This window comes from Platalea leucorodia (genome assembly GCF_965183815.1).
Source record: "Platalea leucorodia genome assembly, chromosome: 3".
NCBI classification, from domain to species: domain Eukaryota; kingdom Metazoa; phylum Chordata; class Aves; order Pelecaniformes; family Threskiornithidae; genus Platalea; species Platalea leucorodia.
The window spans coordinates 89,476,862-89,501,897 of NC_138825.1; the positions used below are offsets into that span (position 1 = coordinate 89,476,862).

A 25,036-nucleotide genomic window follows, 5' to 3' on the forward strand; every position below is an offset into this window, starting at 1 on the left:
CACTGGTAACTCGGGGGCATATCATGCAGTTTTTCAGTGCCACTACCAAATTAAGTTATTGCTGGCATTCCCCCAGCCTTTCTGCATCACTTCCACATGCTGGTATATAGCTTTATGTGGGTCATACAAAGTGCAGATAATTACTTCAGTTAGCAAAAATCTGGTGGAAAATAGTTAATTTTAATCAAATTGAGCTGCTGATCCACTTTACTGTGTCACAAACAGCTACAGGAGCACAGAGGTGCTGTGGAAGTGAGTGACTCGGGGCAGCACCACTGCACATCAAACCATGGGTTTAGTTACTATAGTCACTGCATCTACTGCACATTGCTTTGTGTCCATCCTTATTTAAGTATATACTCATTATATAAGTGTGTACTTACAGAAATAGATCACTTCTAGACGTTATCAACAGGGTGTAACATTCACTGCCTCTCTTGGGGCTTGAGAAAGGACATCAGTGGCTTGTCTTGTAGTAACAATTTACAAGATGGCATGGCTGTGGAGAATAAATTCATTCTCTTGAGAGCAGCAACAGTAATGCAATGGGTGCTGGAGTGCAAGCTGAGGTTTTCTGGTCCTCCCTAAGAAAGCAGTTAGTTCCCGACTCCAGAGGAGAACAGACTGCAGACAAGAGGCTCCTCTTCCTCTTCACAGCTCGCCTGAAATGGCTCAGGCTTTGAACCTTTACTTCAGCTGGCCGAAGTGAGGCAAGCCTTATGTACTATGTAAGCGGGGCCCTTATACATCAATGTTTAAAAAAAGAAGGCCACATTTAAAATTTATTTTCCTTTTTCACACTAAAATGCACTGGAAATATGAGTGCCAGTTAGATGATCCAAACTTCTCCTTTCCTGAAGAACATACTCCCCGTACATTTGAAATTGTTTGCTGCTCTCCTCTCAGTTCATAGATTAAGTTACTGTGCAAGTCGTAACTCAAAGCTGTACTATCTTCCAAGAAAAGGTTTGCTTTTTATTGTTACACTAGTAACCATCAATCAATTTTTTCACTGTTTTTCTGTGCAGTCCATGTACTTCTATGTTCTTAATTAAAAAATAATGTAGGATTTATTAGCTATGTTTTTAGTATACTGGGCCAAATTCCCAGTTCATTATTGCTTGATGAAATAATAGTAAAGTTAAAATGTGTTAGATTATTTTAGCTATTAATTTATTTCTGTTATTAATTTAACTTATACACAGATATACACAGTTTATCATAATCTTCGCATAATTACAGAGCAAAGCAGATGGGATATTGTAAATTGAGCTAATTTTAGGGTCCTCCAGTCCAGCGTAATAGTTCCTCTCCTGCCAGACGACCAAACCAGGAAGAACAGATTAACTCAACTCCTTCATTTAGGACCCATCCTCTGACAGGAGCAAAGAACAAATGATCCTTCTTGGAGCAAAGCTTTATCCTGAAAAGTGGTAGACACTAATCTTAGTCCAGCAGCTAAGCGTCTAAAGACTTTGATGAATGAGGGCCAGAGCTCTCAGCACCTGGCAGGAAGGAGTTCACAGTGAGGCAGCCTCTGCAGGAGATGGGATCACTCCTCTTAGAAATGAGCAGGCTGCTGCAATAGGTGGTTCAGTAAACAGCGGAAAAAAAGTGCTGAATATAAAGGCAGATTTAAAGTCTTCACTTCATGCAGAGTCTTTTTAATATATCTTGAATTAAATCTATGGTGCCTAGGAATCTGAATCGCCAGTTGAGAGAAATTATTTTGAGATATCAAACAAATTTTTAGAAACCACAGGGAAGGCTCATCAGACTACAAATTGGTACGAATGCCACCTATAGGGATAAAGGAGAAGATTCAGAAGCTAAACCTGAGATATGCTGTACCTTAATCCCAAATGAAATACTAGACCTATTGCGGAGTTTGGGGTGGGAAGGGAAAGGGAGGACTGAGAGCCACTGCAAGGCTGGCAAGAGCTGTAGAGCGTTCAGGTCTGATTAAGACAACTGCTAACAACTTTAGGACATAAATAATACCTACCATGCCAAAGCCAGTATGGAGGTTAATATCTGTCATCAGAAATAAATAATAAAGAAGTGTGAGATTTACAGTTGTAGCGTGGAATCTATGGACAAGATAAAGGATATATACTTCATTCATAGTGTTCTTCATATATAAAACATGACATAGCTTCTTAAAAATACATTACAGTAGGTTCCATGAAAAAAAATGTGGCTGAGGGAAACAAATTAGAAAGTGAAGCCATAGCTGAGATAATGCTTCCATTTCACTTCTTTTAAACTGCAAAATTAAATTCTAGTATGAACTGTCTCAGGGTGGCTTGGTCACAAACCCCTTTACTTTCTTTAGAAATCCAGGACTGAACAGAAAAAGTGCTTCCTAGTTATTAAAGAAAGTGGGTCACTGGTTTCTGCATTCAGATACATTCAAATAATGTGGCTTTTTAAACTTTAAACACGTCTCATTATATATAACCCTCAGTAAGGAATGTGCACTTTGGTGCATATGAAAATATTGGTTGAGACACCAAGATGTTTGATAGACTGCACATGCGCCATTCATTAATTTTCCCTGACAATTTATATGCATTGCTGTTGGGTTATCCAAATATAAACTTGCACATACCCTGAGAGCTTGGAAGGTTCACACCCTTTTTAAATGCAGGCAACCTTTCTTCTCTGTGAATTCCCATTAGGCCTCTATAGTGCACTTGCCAGAAGGCTGAAGCTCAGCAGGTGTGGTCTTTCTGGAAATTTTTCCCAGTGGAAGTTTAATGGGAACCTCTCACACATATAAAAATATAATACTCACACAAATGTTTGCTGGATCAGGAACTCAATTTTTAAACTCAGGGGGGCAGGGACTATATCTTTTAGTATACACTAGCATATCCTGACTCTAGATCAGGGTTCTACATGCCACAGAAAATTAAATAATAACTGAATAGTCATTAAAATATTCCCTGTGAAAGCTGCTAAATCATTTCAAGGGAGAGTTCTAGAAAAGCCATAGCCTTATTCTGGAAACCAAAAGAAATTCAGCGTGTTCAGCACTTTGTATAATGGGCACGCACTTACTCGGTATGATGTTTCGCAAAATGAAATTTAAAAAGTGCAGCTGCATGTTTCCAGATAGGTGACATGGAGATTATTCCCTTGGTCTTTACAAAATAGCTTGGAGATTAAATGTTGTGCAAAGGCTATGTGTTACTAAAGCATGCGCTCTCATTACATCTTTGCACTGTCCTGCTGATTAGGACACAGTAATTTTAGTGGTGCTCTTCTGAGATGGAGATTACGTTTCTGGCAGCTTCTGTTCCTGACCCAGCCATAAAATGTCCATATAGCTAAAGCTGAACATACTAACATCTGGCCTGAGAGCAACCACTTTATACCATTTGAATGGAGATATTATTTAAAAAGAAGTTAAAATCAAGACCTCATAATACGGAAAGTTACCCTCCCCCTTTCAGCTGAACAATTTGTTCAAAGCCCCAAGTCTGGAGTCACTGCTGATTCTTAGAACAAAAAATTCATTTGGGGATTCAGGTCTAAAACACACACTGGATTCTGACTCAGTTGGAATAAATATATTTCTAGCAGGAAAGAAGTCAAATTACCTCAGTTTTGAGGCACACGTGATCAGAGAAGTCAAAGCAAGTATGTAGTATAACTTCATTACAAGGAAAATCTATAGTAAGTTACAAGAATAAGAATTACAGAGAAAGATGCTGCCTCCTCAGTTACCTATTTTATGGATGCACCGTGTGGACCGTGACCTCCTGCCTTCTGCAAAATTCCTTTCCAGTCCACCCAAATTTCACAAGTTAATGTTGTATCTACATCACACTGAAAAAAACCTAAATTTGGGGACTCTTGCACTGGAAAGATTTTTTTTTTTTTTTTAATTAACAGTTATTCTGGTAACAAAAGGGAAAAAAGCCCACTACCTTTAAGTACCTGTCTTAAGAGGCAAGATCTGTCACCTTATGATGGAGAAACACTATTTCATGTGATAAAGGATACTGACATTTCTCTTTAACATATGTTAATAACACCACCTATATCCCTTTTTGGTTTCCTCATGTCCAGATCCAGCATCTGGAGTCTGCATTACCAAGGATAACTACATACTAAACCTTATACCCACGGCACCTCAGCTACACTATGATTTCTGAGAACATAGCCCACATTTATTGTGCCACACTAACTGGACTTGCTTTGGGATCGGTCTGCATTCAAGTCTGTTGCCCTTCCTCATCCTTCATGAGAAGTATTTGAAGGTATTTGTCAAAACCCTTCATATTCAGTTTTCTATTTGTTTCTTTCAATTTCTACTAGGGTATAAACTAGCAAATGGTTGTGATCTATTCCCGCTTATAAATTTATGATGGAATAAGCACCTAGCACCACACAACATACAGGGCTTGAAAATGATAACTATTTCTTCATGGCATGCTGGATAGTCGCAATAAATTCATAACTGCCCCTCTGTAGACCAGTACTTCTAATAGAACAGATTTAGCATAATACAGTAGGATCACTGTTACACTGACTTTAAACGGCTTGTTGATTCACAAGTGTCTGAGCAGCTGATTAGTGCAGAGGTAAGTTGCCACTGTGCTCCCAAGTATAGCTGTGTGCAAACTGTATACAGCTCCTGCAATCCTGATTAGTGTTGGCCAATCAACCATCAAAACAGTTGCGGCAATGGAGGTTTTGTGGTTTGACCAAAGATTATGGGCATCAGAAATAGGCCAAGTTCTGGCTTTTAGAGAATGGGAAGCTCAGACTTTGTAGGGAACAAGGGTAATACTTGTACCCATAGTTCAGTTACCACAAATAATGTCACCTGCAGCATTTGTTCATCATCAGGGCAAGTTCATGAGAACCATTCCAAGAACTACAGAAAAGATGCATGATATCAGGATTTTGAGAAAGTCTTGTCTTTTCTGACTCATGAAACTATGTCCTTATGTCAGAAAGCTTGGCAAAAGAAAGTCTGACTGTCCGCTTACAGCTGCGGGAGGGAGGTGGAGTGAGATGCAGTTTCAAAAGTCCTTGCAATACCAAGTGAGTGGGTAATGAAATGACAGATTATATTTAATCCAAATACTACACACAGACACTGGACTACTCTAATTTACTTGATACCACTGAATCATTGTAGATAATTCTCTGAAAACTGGCACAGAATTTTAGAGGCAGTAAAAAAAGTGAATACAGTTTCAGAAACTATTTATACACAGAAACGGAAAACAAAAGACAGACTGTGACCGTGATGTTGTATAAAGTCATACGTAGTACACTTGCATATTGGACATTGTCTGCATTAGTGGTCATCTCAACTCCAAAGAGTTTTAGCAAAAACTACAAAAAGTATAGAGGGTAGGCTGAGGTACAAAATAAAGATTTAATTAGTTTAAGACTTCAGTTTGGAAAAGAAACTACTGTAGTGGGAGAAAACACAGTTCTCTATATTTTGATTGTTGTGAAGAGTATAAATAAGTAATGATCATTTATCATTTTTCATACTACAAAAAGTAGGGGTCATCCAACAAAATTATCAGACGAGAGCTGAGAACACACACCGCCATACATTTTGAAACAATACATTGTTAATTATGAAACACATCTCACCGGGCTATTGTGTAAACCAAAGCACAGGCATTCAAAAAAGAATCAGACAAAATCCATGCCTATTAAATGTAGTGGTCTGCTTGTAAACTCTGGCTTAGGAAGTCCCTACTCCCAGCAAGTTATTGCCATGAACTGAGAGGGGATGCCAAGGAATCCTATGTTTCTTATGATCTTTCCCAAAGAAACCGCTACCCGTTGCTCTTAAAAATAGGGTATTGCGATAGACGGCCCTTTAGTCAGACCAAGTATGACAACTCTCATAATTTACGCTTGTACATTAGACAAACTATATGTAAGATTTTACTGCCCACAGAATAATTTGGGTACTGATCACTGTGGTTCATGTTTGTATGATTGTGGGCACGCTGAGCCCTACACCTATGCAAGGCTAATTACAAGTGTTTTTGCATGCTGTGGTTCTGTGGCTGTAGACCTGATATTATGGTCCCAGCTAGGCTGAGCCCAGGCAGTTAATCATGAAAAGGTGCTTTCTGTGCTTACATTCTGGCAACACAGAGTGATGGAGGATAAGACGATTCTTTAATGTTAACATATAATGGTGTGGGAGCTTAAAGGGTACTCTTAAAGGTACTCTGTTTCAGCAGTATCTCTGCTGTTCTCTTTCCCCTAGCAGTGCCTTCCTGTTGAGGCATGTTGCAGCACAGACTGCATGGGCTCTGCAGAGGTGGGATTTGCTGAAAATAAACCACATTCTGTTTTTAATGGAGATTTAGAGGTTTTGGGTAATGACATATGGGAAATTCATGGTGTGAACTTAAAGAGTTATGAGGACCCTACAAGCAGTAATGGTAGGATAGAGTATGAAGTAGTAGCATGTAGCTTTATTTAGACATACTGTTCTCTCCTGATAGGATTAAACCATTTTAGGGATTTTGAAACATTTTTTTTTTATTTTACATAAACACTCCTAAACACATTTCAAGTAATGTTTTTCTTCAGGAAATCTCTTCTTGCTTCTTACAAGTATGAATCAATAAAATAGGTCACAAACTTAAGCAAGAAGACATCTGATTATTTGCCAGGTAAGATATCTAGTGCTGTATAGCGATGTTTTTATCAGTCCACTCCATGTACTCTACCTAGAATTTCCCATTTACTCATATTTCTCCCTAGAGCTTGTTTGTAGCTCAAGTTTATTTAATTTTTGAGTAATGTTTCCTGAAATAAATAAACTGTGCCCTTCAACTGTCCTTTGCAGTTAATTATGTTAACTGGGACAGCTATTCTTTGGACATTTTATAAAACACTGAAACTCTCATCTGAACTAGGCCACTAACTAATTGCTATGCACAGGCAACAACACCACATTATTTCTGAAACCCTGTCATCATTGTCCTGTAACTGAAAATCCACAGTAATGGTGAACTATCTTGTGCATGACCACTTTAAATCAGAAAATTTGCTGCTTAAACAGTCTCTGTTATTTCCTTTCGCTGGCGTGACAGAAAATAATATTAGATATTTTTATAAATTAAATTTCAGAAGAAATAATCTTAACATTGTAAAAGGACATAATGCTATTTGGAAAATATTGTCAAAACTCAAAATGACCAGGTTAGTTCATCCTCAAAATATTGTCTTAGAAATAGAGCATCCTTTTGGATTTTTGGTATGGCAAGTTATTGGTATCTGTGTAGGAATACAGCTTTTTTTCTCTTTGTTAGACACCTCTTAGCTCCATATTAAGAATTTAGGGTATGCATAACCACTGCATAAAAGCTATAGTAATCCGGACCTCTGAGGACCTCTATAGAGCTGTATAGAATGGCTCTTTGGATGACAAGGCAAACAGATCTATCAATGAATAAATTCATGGGACATTGACTGCTACTACCTGAGTCATCACAAGGTTGAGAACAACCTCAAAAGTGGTTGGAGAGAAATACTCTTCTTTATCCTCTAGTGAAGAGTGAACTGAAAAGAGTCATCTCTGGGGACTACTCATGAGCCCTTACTCAAGTTTTCTCTTTTAGGTGCTAAGCTTGGTAAAATGATAAACAATATTATTTTTCCCTTATGTTTTGTACTCATGCTGAAGCTGTCTAGGCCTTTTACAGATATTTACAAACCAGGCATCGTAGCCATCGATGCCCATGATTCCTTGCACCTAGTCTACAGACTTCCGTTAAAGCAGAGTGGTAGCAATTCATTATCTCAAAAACTTTTGCCTTATTCTTCTTCCCTGCTGATTTAGCTGGTTTTAACTTTTAATTGGTCTTGTCTAAATGATTTGTATATAAAAAAACCTAAGCACGGCTGGAATCTCATGCGCTAAACCTCCTGTGCTTTGGCAAGTGAACTGCATGTAATGGACCGCACACAGCTTCCTTCACATAAGGAAGGGTTTCTGATGAACTAGGAATTGCGCTTGAGCTTCTGCCAATGTTTTTGTCAGAAGGTTTGTTTTTAACATTGCTAATGATTTGGAAAACAAAGTGGAGTTTGTGGGACAATCTCCAAAATATTTATGGTAATTAGCACGTGAAAAAGAAAAAGCCCTTTACAGGCTCCCCAGATCATCTGCCCTTGTATAGGAGAGGAAGTAGTTAAAAGGGGAAAATTTCTGAGCATGCTTTGTGAGTTGCTAAACCATTAAAATTACTGTGCCAGACATAACCATGGTGCGAGTGGAAGCAAACAATGGAAATGCACTCACTAATACTATTCCAAAATTATCCTAAAGGTGCTGAAGTTGTTTGGAATTATGTCCATAATTGGCAAAGCTGAAAGAATGTACCCCGTTTTCATAAACAATGGAAGGAGTCTCGCAGAGTTACCACTCTTATTGCTGGAATATCCATCTGATACAGTAATTTAAGTAAAAATGCTGTTTGGGGCCTTATTCTATATCCTATTATTCCTAGCAAGACAGTGAACTCCCATATTAAGATACAAATCATACCATAAAGTCATAGTAATTTCATTTTGGCATTGAATAATCCTCAGCTCCAAATTCATTGTTAGCACAACTAAAATGAAGCCAAGAAAAATTTGTTCCAGGACACTTAATCAAATAGTTCAAAAAATTTTAATTCTAGTAATCTGAAATATTCTTCCACATATTATCTGTAAAATATCTGAGCTGGAAATATGTGTGCACATCTAAATTTCTAAAACTACGTGTAGTCTTAAATGAAGGCATTTGCATTAGTGATGAAAAGATAGCACTATCAAGATTTCATGTCTTTCAGATACGCAGGTTTGGGAATCTAGAAATATTTTACATTCCTCATCACCAGCCAATTCAGGAAATTAATTTTAAAAGCGTATTTCAAGAAAGATTTGCTTCAAGCGTTTTGTATAGCTTGAAGAGAAGGGATTTTCCATGCTTTTATGTAGGTCATTTAAGTCACTCCAGAGTGTCTCTATATTCAAAATAAAAGCATTTTAGATCAGCTTTGCAAATCTACTACTGCTCACATTAGATCTGTTATTGGGTAATTAAGTGACAACTAAAGCAGTGAATAGGTAGGCTTCTACAGTTTGAATTATTCTCTTTTATTTTTTGTAGAAATGGGAAAATTCTTACGAATCTCTGTGCTATGTGGACAAATACTGAAAAAAGTTTGGATGCTTACTTTGAGCATTATTTAATCTCATTGAATCTTAAATTGGGCCAGAATATCTTCCAAGAACATGCTGCCCTGAAGCATATCTATTTTATTTGCCTTGTGCTGGTGTTGTGGTTTAACCCCAGCTGGCAACTCAGCACCACGCAGCCGCTCGCTCACTCCTTCCGGTGGGATGGGGGAGAGAATCAGAAGAGTAAAAGTGAGAAAACTCCTGGGTTGAGATAAAGACAGTTTAATAGGGAAAGCAAAAGCCGTGCACCCAGGCAAAGCAAAACGAGGAATTCATTCACTATTTCACATCGGCAGGCAGGTGTTCAGCCATCTCCAGGAAAGCAGGGCTCCGTCACGCATAACGATTACTTGGGAAGACCAACGCCATCACTCTGAACATCCCCCCCCCCCCCTTCCTTCTTCTTCCCCCAGCTTTATATGCTGAGCATGGCATCATATGGTGTGGGATATCCCTTTGGTCAGTTGGGGTCAGCTGTCCCAGCTGTGTCCCCTCCCAGCTTCTTGTGCACCCCCAGCCCGCTCGCTGGTGGGGTGGGGTGAGAAGCAGAAAAGGCCTTGACTCTGTGTAAGCGCTGCTCAGCAGTAACTAAAACACCCCTGTGTTATCAACACTGTTTTCAGCACAAACCCAAAACATAGCCCCATACAAGCTGCTAGGAAGAAAATGAACTCTATCCCAGCAAAAACCAGCACATTCTCCACCCTTTATTCCATACCATTTATGTCATGCTCAGGTCTCACACTATCCAATACATCCTCATTAACCACCACCACCCTTCTCATCCTTTGATACAATACACAGGTATCATTCCCTTAGTCTATGGACCACCACTGTAAGATGTCTGTAAAATGTCCACAAATGTCCACTGAGTTCGTTTAGTCCATGACTTTGGGCTCCATCTCTTATGGTGGGTGCTCAGGACAGCAGAGGTCATGTGTTACGTGGAGTTATTGGGCACCAAAGCCAGCTCAGGTCAGGTCGCTGCTGCACTTGCACTGCTTCTTGTAAGGCTTCTCCTCCACTGGTTCAGGTGGTTCCTGCTACGGTAATTCCTATAACATGCAACTCAGATCATGGGTTGGTTACAACAATTTAAAGGTATTTCCATTACAACCTCTACCCTTGGTCCCTTTGGGCCAGGTTATAGGGTTTAACGTTACAATGAATTCCTCCCCATGCTCCTAGCCTGGCTAGCAACAAGGGGTTCCTGCTCTGTTGTGGGCTTATCCATGGCCACACGCTTTCAGGTGCTCCAGCATGACCTCATGCACAGCCACTGATGCTTCAGGGTGTACCTGCTGCATCATGGGCTTATCCATGGCCACAGATGCTTCAAGGTGTATCTTCTCCAGTGTGGACTTATCCTTGGGCCACAATCCCTTCAGAGACGTACCTCCTGCGGCACAGACATAACCATGGCCACAGACGCTTCGAGATGTACCTGCTCTGGCATGGGCCTATCCACATCCACAGATGCTTCAGGGTGTCCTGCTCCCACGTGGACTCATCCACAGGTCACAGTCCCTTCGACTCGAGTTCACACTGGAGTTCCAGCCTGTCCAGTACAGCAGCACAGAAACAGCAGCGATGCCCTGGCCATCTGCCAGCCCAGGCGCATTGCCACTGCTGGTATCAAAACGTTCCCAGGCACAGCAGAGTAAGATGATAAGCAGTACAGTGAGCAATGAAAGCAATAAGCAGCCACTAACAAGCACTACACTAACATACAGTAAGGCAAGCAAGCCCCATGGCAAGCACAGGAGCCTGTCAATTAACAGCTAAACAGCAATAACAGCTATAAATTCGATCTGACACATTCCAATCAAATCTGTCGTTATCTTGAACCCTTTATGCCCCACGTTGGGTGCCAAAAGGACTGTCGTGGCTTAACCCCAGCCACCAACTCAACACCACACAGCTGCTCGCTCACTCCCCCGCGGTGGGGTGGGGGAGAGAATCGGAAGAGTAAAAGTGAGAAGACTCCTGGGTTGAGATAAAGACAGTTTGATAGGGAAAGCAAAAGCCGTGCACCCAGGCAAAGCAAAACGAGGAATTCATTCACTACTTCCCATTGGCAGGCAGGTGTTCAGCCATCTCCAGGAAAGCAGGGCTCCGTCACGCGTAACGGTTACTTGGGAAGACAAACGCCATCACTCTGAACATCCCCCCCCCCCCTTCCTTCTTCTTCCCCCAGCTTTATATGCTGAGCATGGCGTCATATGGTGTGGAACATCCCTCTGGTCAGTTGGGGTCAGCTGTCCCAGCTGTGTCCCCTCCCAGCTTCTTGTGCACCCCCAGCCTGCTCACTGGTGGGGTGGGGTGAGAAGCAGAAAAGGCCTTGACTCTGTGTAAGCGCTGCTCAGCAGTAACTAAAACACCCCTGTGTTATCAACACTGTTTTCAGCACAAACCCAAAACATAGCCCCATACAAGCTGCTAGGAAGAAAATGAACTCTATCCCAGCAAAAACCAGCACAGCTAGATTTACTGTAATAAGAAGGACGTGGTCTACAAGTCCAAACAGTAACACTGGGATGTGGGAGAATTCAATTCCCATTCTACCCCAGGCATACTGTGCAGCACAAATGAATGGCTATGTAGGTATGCAACTACTTCTGCATGTCTTTCTCCCCACTTTACCGTGGTCTTTACAGCTGATGGTAGTTGCTAATCATACCATGTACATATGGATATTCTCTCACAGTGCTTCAACACATCCAACAACATGTGTTGGCCAGGTATGGCTTTTTTCCTGCAACACCTGGACTATGCAATGTCAACTAATAAAAATTGCAACAGGCATTTTTACCATTTTATTATATTTATATATATTTTATGTACATGTTATACCAAATAATTTTAGTATTTTTATGAATCCAATGTTGGATTCCAAAATTGTGGAGTCTTAAGATATTAACCACCAGTTGTTGAAGTTAAACAGTTTAATTAGTTTTAAAGCATGTAGGACAAAATCCTTGCAAGAAAGGGGTAAAATGTGAGGGGTATGAAGACAGTTCTTCTGGGTAAAAATCCCACTGGCCAAATGGATATATGTCTCAGTAGAAAAAGAGACAGAAATAGAGGAGCAAGATCCCAGAAATTTGGTGAATCCATGAGGAGTAACAGCCTTTTGTGGCTGCAGTGAAATTCCTGTAGAAATGCCTGTATGTTCAGAGAATTTGTCATTCTCAGCAGTGTACTACCCACAGAATCACATAACAGTCCAGGACGGAAAGGACGTCTGAAGGTCGTCTTGTTCAAAACAAGCTGAACTTCAAAGCCAGACTGGGTTGCTCAGGGCCTTGTCTCGTCAAGTTTTGAAAATCTCCAGGCATGAAACTCCTTGACCTCTCTAGGCAGCCTATGCCAGTGCTTACCACCCTTCTGGTGGAAAATGTCGTCCTTAAGCCCAACTGGACGTTCTCCAGGTGCACCTTGCTACTGCCGCCTCTTGGCATTGCATTCCTCATCTGTGACAAGAGCCTGGCTCTGCCTTCTCAGTAACCATCCGCCATGCCAGGGCATGGCAGGGGCTGGTGGGCCTGGGGGCTCCTCATGTGGGCTGGCATGGCAGAGTCTCACCAGCCAGGGCCCGTCCCACCACCTCCAGTGAAGGAGGAGGGCAGGCTGGGGCAGCCGGGGGCAGCCCTCCGTCCAGGTCCGCTGCGGTGCTGAGGCTGGTCTGAGGTCAGGCTGGGAACGTGGAGCAGGGTCAGGCCTGGCGAGGGTAACCAGGGTCAGATACAGCCCCGTGATCGCTGAGTGAGTCCGTAGTGACGGGGCCAGCTGAGGCCAGGCTGGGAAGTCAGCCTGCGGGTGGTCAGGGTCCAGGCCAGCAGGGCCCATGGCTGGGCAGGGCAGGGCTGTGGGGAGCTGGGGACCGGCCCTGCTGTGCCACTGCTGGGGCAGGGACCGATGGCCCCGGGAGGCTGAGATAGGGTTGGGGGAGCCCTGAGGCAGGGCAGGGACAGGCAGGGCTGGTGGTGACCGTGGGGTGCTGGCACTTTGGGCATTTCAAAACTACCATTAGATTCCTCTTTTAACTTCAGGAATGAATTATCTAGTTTAAAGTAAAATTTAAAAAAAATCCACCCAGCACAACCTTTGTGTTACAAACAACAGTTTTATATTATAGAAAATTATCAAAATTAAAATTAAACAATAACCTCGTCCTGTTTGTGCCATTTAATTTTTGCTTCTCCTTCAGCTTAACTAACTAAAAATATGCTTCCCAATGATCAAAAAATTAATTTAATTTTCAAATTATCAAGCACAAGTCTGAATTGCTAACGCTACTGTAAAATGTTTACATAATAGAGACTTCAAAAATACTTTCGTTCTATTTTTAAATCATTAAACAATTTACCTTTTTTAAAGCTAACCTTGTGCCTCTGCCAAATTTGACTCGCCAACTCATTCAGCCTGCATCTCCGCAGGAAAGGACACGGGGTTATATTGGATCGCAAACCCAGCATGAGTCAACAGTGTTGCACTATTGCAAAAAAAGCAAACATTGTGCTGAGAAGTATAAAGGGAATTGCCATCCGTAAAACATGTGAAGTAAGGCTTGCAGTTGATTTAGGGCTGGCGAGGTCTCGGCTGGAGTACTGCAACCCGTAGTGAGCACCCGACAGTTAGCATCAGTTGGTAGTAGATTGACTACAGACCTTGATGGGGTAAGTCAGACATAAAATACAAGTACCACCCTAAAAAAGTAGTTAATGTGATGCTTTCATTTCTCTTCTTCCAAGCTGGTAGCCCCGAAGGTAACCTCTCCCCAGTGCCACAGCAGGACTGCAAGATATGGAGATCCCAGACCCCACAGTGTTTCAAACAGTGGTTTGAGAGGGTCCAAATCCTCTCATCAGTCCCAGTCTGACACAGCGACATTTCCATTCTTAAATATTTAAAATGAGTCAGTCATCTTAATCAACTACTTCATCAGCAAGGAAACTTTCTTTCCTCTACTTCTCTCTCCTTACTGTTGGCTTGCCAAAGGAGGTCGTGAAGTCTGATTTATGGGAGTTTTTTAACATTAGGTTGAGATATGAAGGTCCGCTAGATGACCAATGTTCCTTCTAGTCTTTTTTTCTACGACTATTTCAAGTAGAGCTTTTCATATATCCATAGTACATGTGGGGAGATTTGAAAGACACAAGAAGTTACCAGTAAGTTTCAAATGAATTCATTAAACTACAGAGTATGGGGGGTGGGAGGGAACTGTAAGTGTAGGTACTTACGAAAAATCTTGAGTAGGAGTTTTAAAAGTGTACCATATAGAAACAGAATTACGTGCCTGCCAGAAGGGAAAAGCCACTGTATTGTCTGTCAGAAACACTTTTAACAATATTTGGCCCTCACTAATCATTTATTTGAATGTGGGCTAACATTTGCAAAAGTACCTGTATCACATAACGCAGACATAACAAAATAATTCTGCCATTTACAAAGGCTTTATTTATGTAACAAAGGCTTTATATATGTAACTATATATATTTATGTAACATATTTATTTAAGTAACTTGTAACTATAGCTTTATGGTGCAATGCAGTCCTCTTTTGGAGGACCACCTCTGACTGCAGATATAAGTGCTGAATGTTATTCCTTTGATCCATTTTGAACCGGTTTTGCAGTTCCAATATTGTGAGGTCCTGGATATGGCCGCTTAAGAGTCACTCTAAAATTCACCTTGCTCAAAGATACTCTGCAAAGGTGATACAGCTGCAGGGCAACATCTGCAGGAGGTTATACATACTAGCCAGGAAAGCAATCACTAGCAGCAGATTGGGACAAAGAAATCCCTACTAATCCTGTCTAATGCTAAAATGTTGCAGCCCTCAAGACTTCTACAGGTGACAACAGACACCGCGTTTTCTTGTTTCTTTGTTTCTTCTTTTGAGCTGAAAAGGTCTGTTGCCATTCTTACAACTCAGGGACACATTCATCCTAACCCACAGTTATGATTTTGTTTTTATTAGTGTTTGAAAAATAACAAACAGAAATAAACTCTGTTTTTAGGAAGACAAGGAGGAGTAAATTTGTACTTAAAACACAGTAGTAAACTGTTTCTGAAGTCTGATAACATAAAAAAAAAAAAATATACCCAAATGGACTTCACGTGAATTAACTGTTTCATTACATTACCTTTTATAACTGGGGTGAGGTCAGTCAGGACAAGTCCATAGCAGGGGTCAGGCCTCAGAACAGGTACTCATAGTGATTGCAGTGACTTTTGGCATAAATCAAAGAGTTTTTTTTTATAGACAGCATTGCAACACTAAGATAAAAATTACATCAGTACACATTGCTCTCTTGGACAGAAATATCGCATTTAGGTTAACATTCCATCAGAATAGTCTCAGGGTACCCACAAAGAAAGGAAAAAGGATGTTTCTACATTGCTTTTTATTTTTATCATGACTAAGAAAGACCTGAAATGCCACCCCGATATCCCTGATATCTATTGAAGGTAAAATTCAGGACTTGGGTAGGTAGATACTCAGCTATCCGGACAAATCCAAGGAAGGCTGAATAATTAGTCACAATGACTCCGGGTTCAAAGTTTGTTCAAAACTTTTTATTAATACCGCTTTCCATAATTCTTTCTGAGATGGCGGAGTGAGGGAGAGGTTTATTTACTGAATTTTCTGCTGACTTGCTAATCAAGTTTCCAGAAATATAGACTTGGAACCCTTCCAACTTTCCTTTGTTAATTAACGCCAAATGAACTTTTGGGAGCTACTTAACAGGAAATTCAGGAAAAGCCAGATTCTGTGGGAGCCTTTTTTTTTTTTATAAAATATGAGGTAGCAGAATGGATACAAGGCCTACAGATTAAATGTGAAGAGATAAGTTTAAAATAGCTACAAAATTTTGATCTGTTTGTTGCTGCTTGACAACAGCTAGCAAAACCCTCTGTCCTTGAGTACTTTCATAGCCACACACTTAAAGCTGCGTAATTTCTCTAGCAGGGTTACAGTATCCATATGGAAATTATTTCTGCTTACATACATGAATTGAGAGGAATAAAGCCACAGTCACATAGTACACAATGGACTGTATGCCAACAATTGCAGAACATATTGCAAACAAATGTTAGGGATAGTGGTACAAATTAGCTGAACACCTGCTCTGCCCTAATACCCTCCATCCCGACCAGGCGTAACCCCAAACAGCACAGCTGAAACCAGCACACCGCTCTCCCCCCGCAACCCAAAGCCAATTACATCGAACACGTGCTGCTCCTGACTGTACAGAGCTACGCAGCCCATCCCCTTCGGGAAAGGTTGGCTTTCAGAGTCATTTAATAGCAGAAGGAAAGTGAAACTTCACTGTTCAGGCGCACAGGCCCTGCTGCTGCGTGTGGCCGAGTCCGGGGGATTCTGCTTGGGTGCAGGGTCCCACCCGAGCGCCGGCGCCCGGGCTGGCGGGTCCGTCAGCTGTACCACAGCGTGATGCTTGTAAGCGTTAAGCAGCTGTGTTCCCCGCACCGGGTAACGCCAGGTCCTGCGGATAACGCGGGGCGATGAGGGAGAGCCGCTGCTGCGGTTTCCCCTCAGCAGGTGATTAGAGACCAGCCTGTTTCTAGCGGGCACAGAGCCACCCGCAGGGGCTCCGTGAGGCGGTAGAAGGGAGCGCAGCCTCAGCCCCTTGCAAACGCCGGGCCCGGGGCGAGGCTGCGGCGGCCGGGGCACGCCGCCGGGGGCCTCCGGGTGCGGGGAGGGCCGCGGACCCGCGCCCCCCAGCACACGGCCGGGGACTCCCGGGTGCGGGGAGGGCCGCGGACCCGCGCCCCCCAGCACACGGCCGGGGACTCCCGGGTGCGGGGAGGGCCGCGGACCCGCGCCCCCCAGCACACGGCCGGGGACTCCCGGGTGCGGGGAGGGCCGCGGACCCGCGCCCCCCAGCACACGGCCGGGGACTCCCGGGTGCGGGGAGGGCCGCGGACCCGCGCCCCCCAGCACACGGCCGGGGACTCCCGGGTGCGGGGAGGGCCGCGGACCCGCGCCCCCGCGCTTTCCCCTTCGCACCTGGGCGCCCGCCCGCCGCGGGTGCGCGGAGCTGCCGGTGACTCAGCGGCGGCCCGGTGACCCCCCCCCCCCCTCCGCGGCGGCGCCTTGCCGCGGCTCTGCCCCCTCCCTCCCGGCAGGATCATCCCACCCCGCCGGGCGGTCACCTCAGCAGGAGGAGCCGCCGCCACCGCCGCTTTGCCTCGGCTCCCGCAGCGACCTGACGGCAGTCAGCCCCGCCTCGCCTCCGCACCGCGCCATGCAAGCAGGGAAGGCAGCCGAGGGCCGGGACGCCGGCCGGCCCCTGCAGGTCACCATGAAGAGGGGTTACGAGGTGCTCCGCGACCCCCACCTCAACAAGGTAGGGGCGGGCGGGGCAGGTGCGCCCCGGCGGCCCGGGTCGCTGGGAGCCGAGGGCGGGAGCCCCCTACCCTCGCCCCGGCCCCCCGCCCGCCGGCGGGGGACGGCGAAATCTGCCGCGGCTGGGCGCTGCCTGCGGAGCCGGAGCCGGGCCCGAGGCGGCGGGAGCGACCTCTCGCCGCCGCCGCCACCTGTCGCGGCGCAGCGCCCGGGGAGCGGAGAGCCGAGCCGAGCCGAGCCGAGCCCGGCCCCCGCGCAGCAGCCGCCGGGCCGGGGAGGGCGGCGGGGCCGCGGTGCTTCCTGCGGGCCGGGCGGCGCTTCCTCTTCCTTCGGGGCGGCGGGGGCACCGCGGGCGGCACCCAGCGCCCGGCCGGCCCCCGCCCCGGCAGCCTCGGCCCCGCCGTGGGCAGCGGCGGCATCCCCCCTGCGTCCTCCCGAGGAGAGGAGCAGCAGCAGCCTGGGGAGGATGCTGCTGGAAGTTATGCCGCTCTGATGCGAATTCCCGCTGCCGTGTTTGTGTTTTCCCGGTACCCTCCTTCTTTTCCAGCCCTCTTTCCTGTGGAAAAGGCATTTTATCACCATTATTCCACTTGCAGCTGTAAAATTCAACTCCAGTTTCCCACCTGCTCCGCATCAGTGAATGCAGTCAGCTTTTAAGAGATGCTGTAGCACAGCAAAACCTTTTAATCACCTCTCTAATTTGCTTAAGAATGGTAATTCAGCTTGATAAAACTTTCTAAACATGCTAAATTAATCTGGCAAAAAAAGAAAAGCTGAGTAAGTAAGTGTCTGCACAGCTCTGATGAAGATGCAAAGTTCAGATAGTAAAATACTTTATTGGTGTGACAGGCCCTGGATTTGCTGCCAAAATGAAAAATGGGTAAAGTCAAAGGTAGATGATAAACCATACCTAGTACATGAAGCCTTGGTTAAGTTCTTAGCCCTAACTTTGTTCTTGCGTATTGCTTTTAATGTTTAGCTCTGGTGCTCTGACTTGTACCTCTGCATTAGGAGGCATGTACAGTCATTTTACTTATTGCTGAGTTGTATAAATTGACAAAAAACTGTGTCTCTAGTTTTACTGGATAGGTTGACTCATCAGTAAAAACTCCATATATTAGCTAGATGAATAGTGCTTTTATTAGGCTTGGTGCTTGACTACAAAGTTTCCTCAGAGGCTGTCTTATGTCTGTGTGTGTGCATGTAGGCCTGAGAAGGTCTCCTGAGGTCAGGTGAAAGGAAAACTAACCAAAATGTAAAACTCCCAAGAAGAAACCAATGAGAGGCTGTTTTGCTTGGGATAGCTTTTAAGCAGCTGCAGTATCCATGGAAAAAGTCTGATTCAGAATAACCAGGAAAGCTAACCAAACAAGAAACAGGACTTTTTCTAAAATGTGTTGTATAAAGAGCACTCGGAGGCAAAGCAGGCTCATTGCTACCTTTTTCCCCTCAAACACCATACATCTTGCCCCTGAACAGCACACTTGGAGGTGAGGTGCTAAAGAGGAAGGGTCTTGCTTGGCCTCCTGGCTTAGGCTTTACTCTTGCCTTCCTCCTCAGCTGTGGTATAGCATATACATACTGTACAGCAGAGAAGCAAGGAAAAGTAGTTGGTCATTACAAGCCACATCTCCCCAGCTAATGCAGAGTTTGGTGTTAGAAAAGGTCAGCTGAAGTCTCTGGTCTTTGTGCCTGTGAGGAGAGTTTGGTCTTGGTCTGGTGAAGAACGGGTCAGCCAGTTTTCTGACTGAGACCAGTGATTTCTGGTGGGTGTGGATGTATTACACCCTACTATATATATATATATACACACACACACACCCCTTATATATATATATTGCCCCTATATATATGGGCAATAAAATCAAATATGTTGAGGCCTGCCAATGTGGTTGCCAGTTTGATAGCTTGTAGCCTGCCTGCATGCATGGGAGCTGGTACTCCCAGTTCACTTTCTATTGCCAGGGCTGTTAAACAAGCATCAGATTGCAGAGAATTCAATTTGAAGTAGATAAAATATCTCCTTTAATGATTCTAAAGTACAGGGGTTGTTTGCTGTTCTGCAGAAGTGCCAGAGTTTTCTGCTATCTCCTGGGCCCTGTCTAAGTGCTGCAATTCCTCAGTATCAGCACTGTCTTTTGGATATGGTGCCAGTTTCAAGAGCCCTATTTGCATACACTTGGCAAAAGTAGACTGTAAGTACTGAGTAGTGGTATCTAGCAGTGACTCATAGAAAAATAAGACAAATGATGTTTTCAGGGTCTCTTAAGCCAAGACAGCTGTCCTGTCAAGCAGGTAAAGCTGAGTATGCTGCAATATGTGGAAGCCTGGGGCTTGTGTGGTTTTTGTTTGTTTGTTTGTTTTTTGTTTTGTGTTTTTTTTTTTTTTAAACCTGTCTCCATTTAGTGCCCACTCATCCAACAATGAAGCTGGATTTCTGCACGCTCACTGCATACATGAATTTTTATACTTAACCTTGATGGCTGGTGAGAGGTGAGAGAAAGGGCTGTGGGAACGCCAGGGTAAACACCCGAATTTCTTCTTTTCCACTTGCCCTCTACTTCTACCTGGACAGCCAAATTTCCAGAATGTACTAAGCACTGAAGTATGTTGAAGCCCTAGGCAATGCCATTCTTAAATCTTTTATGTTTTACTTTGTAAGTCATTCACAAACATGTACAAACTTCACTGAGGGAAAGCTTAATTAAAATGTTTGGTGGTTCTGTGTGGTATTTTTTCCACACTGGGGCGTTTTGCCTACATATGAAACCACTGCTGCTTTTACAAGGTCACTGAGTGGTTTGTCCCATCTCAGCAGCAGTGATGCATCAAAAATCATGAGGAACAGCGGATTGTAACACACTGAGTTTAATTACTTGAGGATGCGTGTCCAAGTCTATGGACAATAATCACGATTCAGTTTATTGTCTGAGATTTTAGGTCCGTAGTGTTTAAAAGTATATTTAGAACTTTTTTGATAATTGTCTTCCCCCCCCCCCTCAGGCAACTAAACACATTGTAAATAGCAATGACAAGGAAAACAAACACAATTTCACTTCTTTTCACTGAAAGAGATTACATTAGAAACCTTTGGCTGAAAGTTGTATGCTCTTTAAGCTGATGAGTTACAGAAGTGTGAAAGTAATTTGTTCTACTCCTACTACATATCTCACGCTTTCTTCAATGTAAGAGTTTGCGATTTTAAAGCACACAAATCATTTAACACTAAACTTTCATCTCATCTTTAATTTTTGTATCTTTTAATATTGTTTAAACAAATCATAGTTTCCTATAAGCTGCTTATATTCAGAATCTCGATGAGAAGATATACAAACACATATTTCAATACCAAACTTTTCTAATAGCCTGTATTAGTTGCCAAGTCTAAACACTTCCCTGATTGAGAAATTACTCAAAAGCCACTGCTTTTCCGGGCTGCTTTCGTGTTCTTGCAGAGCGATTCAGTGAGTGGGAAATAAATGATTCTATTAAATCTAAGTGCTGGAGGGCTCTCTCCCCTCCCCAGCTGCTTAATTTTAGCCCCTGTCCCCTGACTGACTGCTATCATCATTGCTGAGTGTACTGCACTTGTAAACTGTTGGTTCTTCTTTTTTCTTTCCCTTTATTCAAGTTGCACTGAAGCACTGGAGAATTTCAGAACAGACTGTCTGATGGGGCTGCTGAATATCTGAGAGCTCCCAATCTCAATCCCACCTGCAACGGCCCTGCTATTTTATCCTTACCACCTCCTCTGTGTGATGCCCCTGGATCTTAGTAGGTTCTCAACTAAGCAATGACATTAGTTGTTGGCTGGAGTTGGCTGTCAGTCCATTGACTCACTATGGGATTTACTATACAAGAATCATACTGGAACTGACCAAAGGTCCCTTTATCCCAATGTCTTATTTCTGATAGTGGCCAAACTGGATTGCTCAGGAGAAGTAAAAGAGCGAAAGATGCTTCTAGTGATACTTTCTCAGAATAATCAATTCCAGGCTGAGGGAATGAGCAGTTTATTAGGGGATTATTAAGATATGAATGCTTGTCTTTCCTATCAGATTACGCATGCTATGTGCACTAATTTACTAAAAAGCAATTGTAAAATTTTTTTTTTTAATTCAAGTGAAATCATTATCTGAGCTGGAGAAGCATGGACTTCCTATTTTGCTCCTACATTTCAGACAGTAGGAGGAGAATGCTTGTGAAATACAGATATATTTTGTTCTGTATACAGCTAGTTGCTTCACTAAAATCAAATCTGATTTTGAGAAAGTATAATCGTGTGATTGGTGTGGGTGGCATATAAAAAAGGTCTTACAACTTTGACATTTGTTGGTGACCCTGTAATAGGCCTCAGAAAACCTCAGTAAAAAATCAGAAGCATTGCAGTGAGATTTTCTCTATCTGATGCGTGAAAGAAAAGAAACATTTAAGCAGCTCCTCTAAATAAATCTATTCCTGTATCAAATACTAAGCAGTAGAAGTCTTTTTTCCTTGCATTGGTAATGTTCATATTTTCACATCTTAAACTTGTGTGTACTTTGGCTGGGTCCTCTGGAGTGGCCAGTGCTCACTGAGTGTTGCTTCTGACTTAGCTATAGATAGATATTCTGGGAAGAAAACTGATGAAGCTGGGGAAGGAGGAGGAAAACACTCCTTAAAATGGCATATTAGAAGTACCTATATTAATTTGTAAAATAGGTTTTCTGGAGGTTACTTGGTATTGTAAGGGATGATTTCATATTAATTGGTAGCAGGTATGATAGTGTCTTTTAGATTGGAAAATGGTCAGCTCCATGTGAAAGTAAAGGTATAATTTGAGGAAATTTTTTTGGGGTGTAGTTGCTGATCACTCTCACTGTCTTCTACCTCCTTTTTTCCTATAAACTTTTTGCCCTTTACAACTTTATAGTTTTTAACAGTAATATTTCCTGGTTCTTATCCCCATCAAATCACCTAGCAGAGCAGTTCTGATCTTGACAGGGATAAGCATGTGCTATTTTTCTGGTCTTTGACAAGAGTAAGTGGTGTAGTGGTTGTGCTAGCACAAAAAGCAAATCAATCTGGTCTTTGTCTGAAACCTTTTAGAGTGAACTTGCATTGATTTTGCCTGTGTGTTTGGCAAGTATTGCATTTTTGATCTGTTACTGGGGTCTCCAACACTGGAGTTGCTGTTCTGTGGAACAGCAACCTAAAATAGAAGGTTCTTCAAGTGTGAGGTTGGTTCATACCAGAGCTGTTTGCTCTTTACCAATCAGGACCATAAGTTGCAGACTGGCAGAACTGCAGCTACCTTGTACGCTTGGGTTTTGGGCAAGGGCATGAGCTCAGCGGTGGCTCACCAGTGGGCACCATAGGGCTGGGTGAGGAGGTTCTCACATTGCCAGTGTATTCTTCCTTCTTGAAATCACCTTCTTGAGGTGTGAGGGAGAAGTTGTGATGCAGGATGGTTTTTGTATGAGTGCTTTTATTTACAGTATATGTGAAGGGGCTTTAAAAATTAATTCTGTGCTTTTTTCCACCTTTCTTACTTTAAGGCAGGTTTGTCCAGCATACTGTTAATAAGGAAAAAGTCTTGGGAAAAGCACAAAGTATTTCAATCAGCTTATTTTACCACCGTCTTCTATTTTATATATACAGCTTGCAGTGGTCGTTGCCTCCTACTAGTTTGTTCCTGATCTAGTAGGTAAGTTGCTGCAGTTGGTGTTATATTCTTTTCTTCCTGTTGGCCTCCAGTTCTTTGCTTGCAGTTATGAAAAAGAGTGCTGAGACAGCGAGTTGGGAACAAAGTTCTGTGACTTGAATTAAAAGCAAATAAAATGAAGGAGAAGTAGTTACGTAGTAAGCTATATAGCAGTAATAGCAACTGGACAGTGGTATGAGTTGTCACAAGAAGCTGAAACCTAGAATTGTTTTGCTGTGAAGCTGTTTCAGGCATTAAAAACACTTTTCAGTTGTGTAATTTTCTTGTGAACTTTAGTAATTGAACACAAAGTTGACCTTTTTTCTTTAGACTGAGGAATCCTATGCCCAATGGTTATAAATGCTACTTGAATAGAAACATTAATTCTGTCCCAGAGCACCTTGCAAACAGGATTTCTGTATTTAGAACAGGTTAAATGTGCTTTTCTACACTAGGTTTCTGTGCTGGCTGCAGAACTTGGGTGTTGCTTTTTTAATCTTATTGATGGATGCTGACAATAAGTAGGATAAGAGCTCGCTGAGAAATTGTACATCTGTCGAGGTAAAATAAACTCCAGAGAATATTTGTGCTTTCTGCAGAGAGCCTATCTCAGAGTACAGAAGTTCTTATTTTGCATTCTTTGCTTTGTACATCCAGTTCTGCTGAATTAGTCTCTTGTATTGAGCTGGCTCTGCAAAAGAAAGAAGTTGCGGCCATAGCAGGCACAAGCTTCTCTCGCTGGTCCTGCTTCCCTCTCTGAGGGGAGGAGGAAGTGAAATCTGTGTGACAGCAATGTTTCTTATTAACCCCTGACCCCAAGTTAAAATGTGCCATCTTTGCTTTGTCATGCCTTTCCCTTTCCTTCCTTGCCTGCTCAGGTGAGCTGTGTATTCGGTGCGTGACTCACTCGTGGCTGCTGTAGCCCGGGCCCGCAGGGGTTGATGAGGGGTTTCACACCAAAGGTCTCATTGCTTCAGGCTCTGATGGCTAAGTGGCCCACTGCCGTTGTGCTAAATACGTTACTGATGGAGGTCTGAAACAGAGTATAGGTATCCTTCAATCAGGTCCTTCAATTAGTTTTTTCCAGTTTATATTAGAGAACTTTACAGGGGAACAGCTGTTTTGAAGAAGTGTCAGAAGCATCATTTGCTGGAGGACGTGATTCTGAGATTTCAGCCACAGTAGCAAGTGGTTTGTGCTCCCTGCAAATCTGAGGAGCTCTTGTGGGGTGTCCTTTGTGCTCCCCTGGCTGAAGCAAATGTATGGTGGTTGCCTGAGAACTTTGTGGCCCATTGTGGCTGGAAGAGTAGCATGGAAAGGGGGGAAAAGAACAGAAATAAGAACATTGTTGGGTTTGTGTGCCTGTGTAATGAGATGCACAGGGTAGTCTGTTCGCTCCCATGCACCTGAAACAAAGAAAGAAGATATTGTCTTCTGTTAGCATTAATAGGACTGGGACGTTTAACATGTGCTGGAACCTCTAGTGGATTTTGTGGGTTGTTTTTTTGTTTTGTTTTGGTGTTTTTTTTTGTTTTTGTTTTTTTTTTCCCCCCCTTTAATCATAGGGGAATCATTTTTTAATCCCCTTTAATCACAATGGTTTGGGGTTGGAAGGGACCTTGAAGATCATCTAGTTCCAACCCCCCTGCCATGGGCAGGGACACCTTCCACTAGACCAGGTTGCTTCAAGCCCCATCCAGCCTGGCCCTGAACACTTCCAGGGATGGGGCATCCACAGCTTCTGTGGGCGAC

General features: G+C 43.2%; 1 protein-coding gene across 1 annotated transcript in view; it reads left to right on the top strand.

Annotated features, from left to right (window-relative positions):
• Window positions 1–17,500: 17,500 nt before the first annotated feature.
• The window catches only part of ME1 (malic enzyme 1), a gene marked incomplete at its 5' end in the record, with an annotated part of 190,038 nt that continues 182,502 nt past the window's right edge, over window positions 17,501–25,036 (top strand). Inside the window, one exon of the mRNA XM_082307288.1 lies at window positions 17,501–17,602. Within this exon, the coding sequence (XP_082163414.1) occupies window positions 17,501–17,602 (102 nt within the window). The remainder of the gene's footprint in view (window positions 17,603–25,036) is intronic.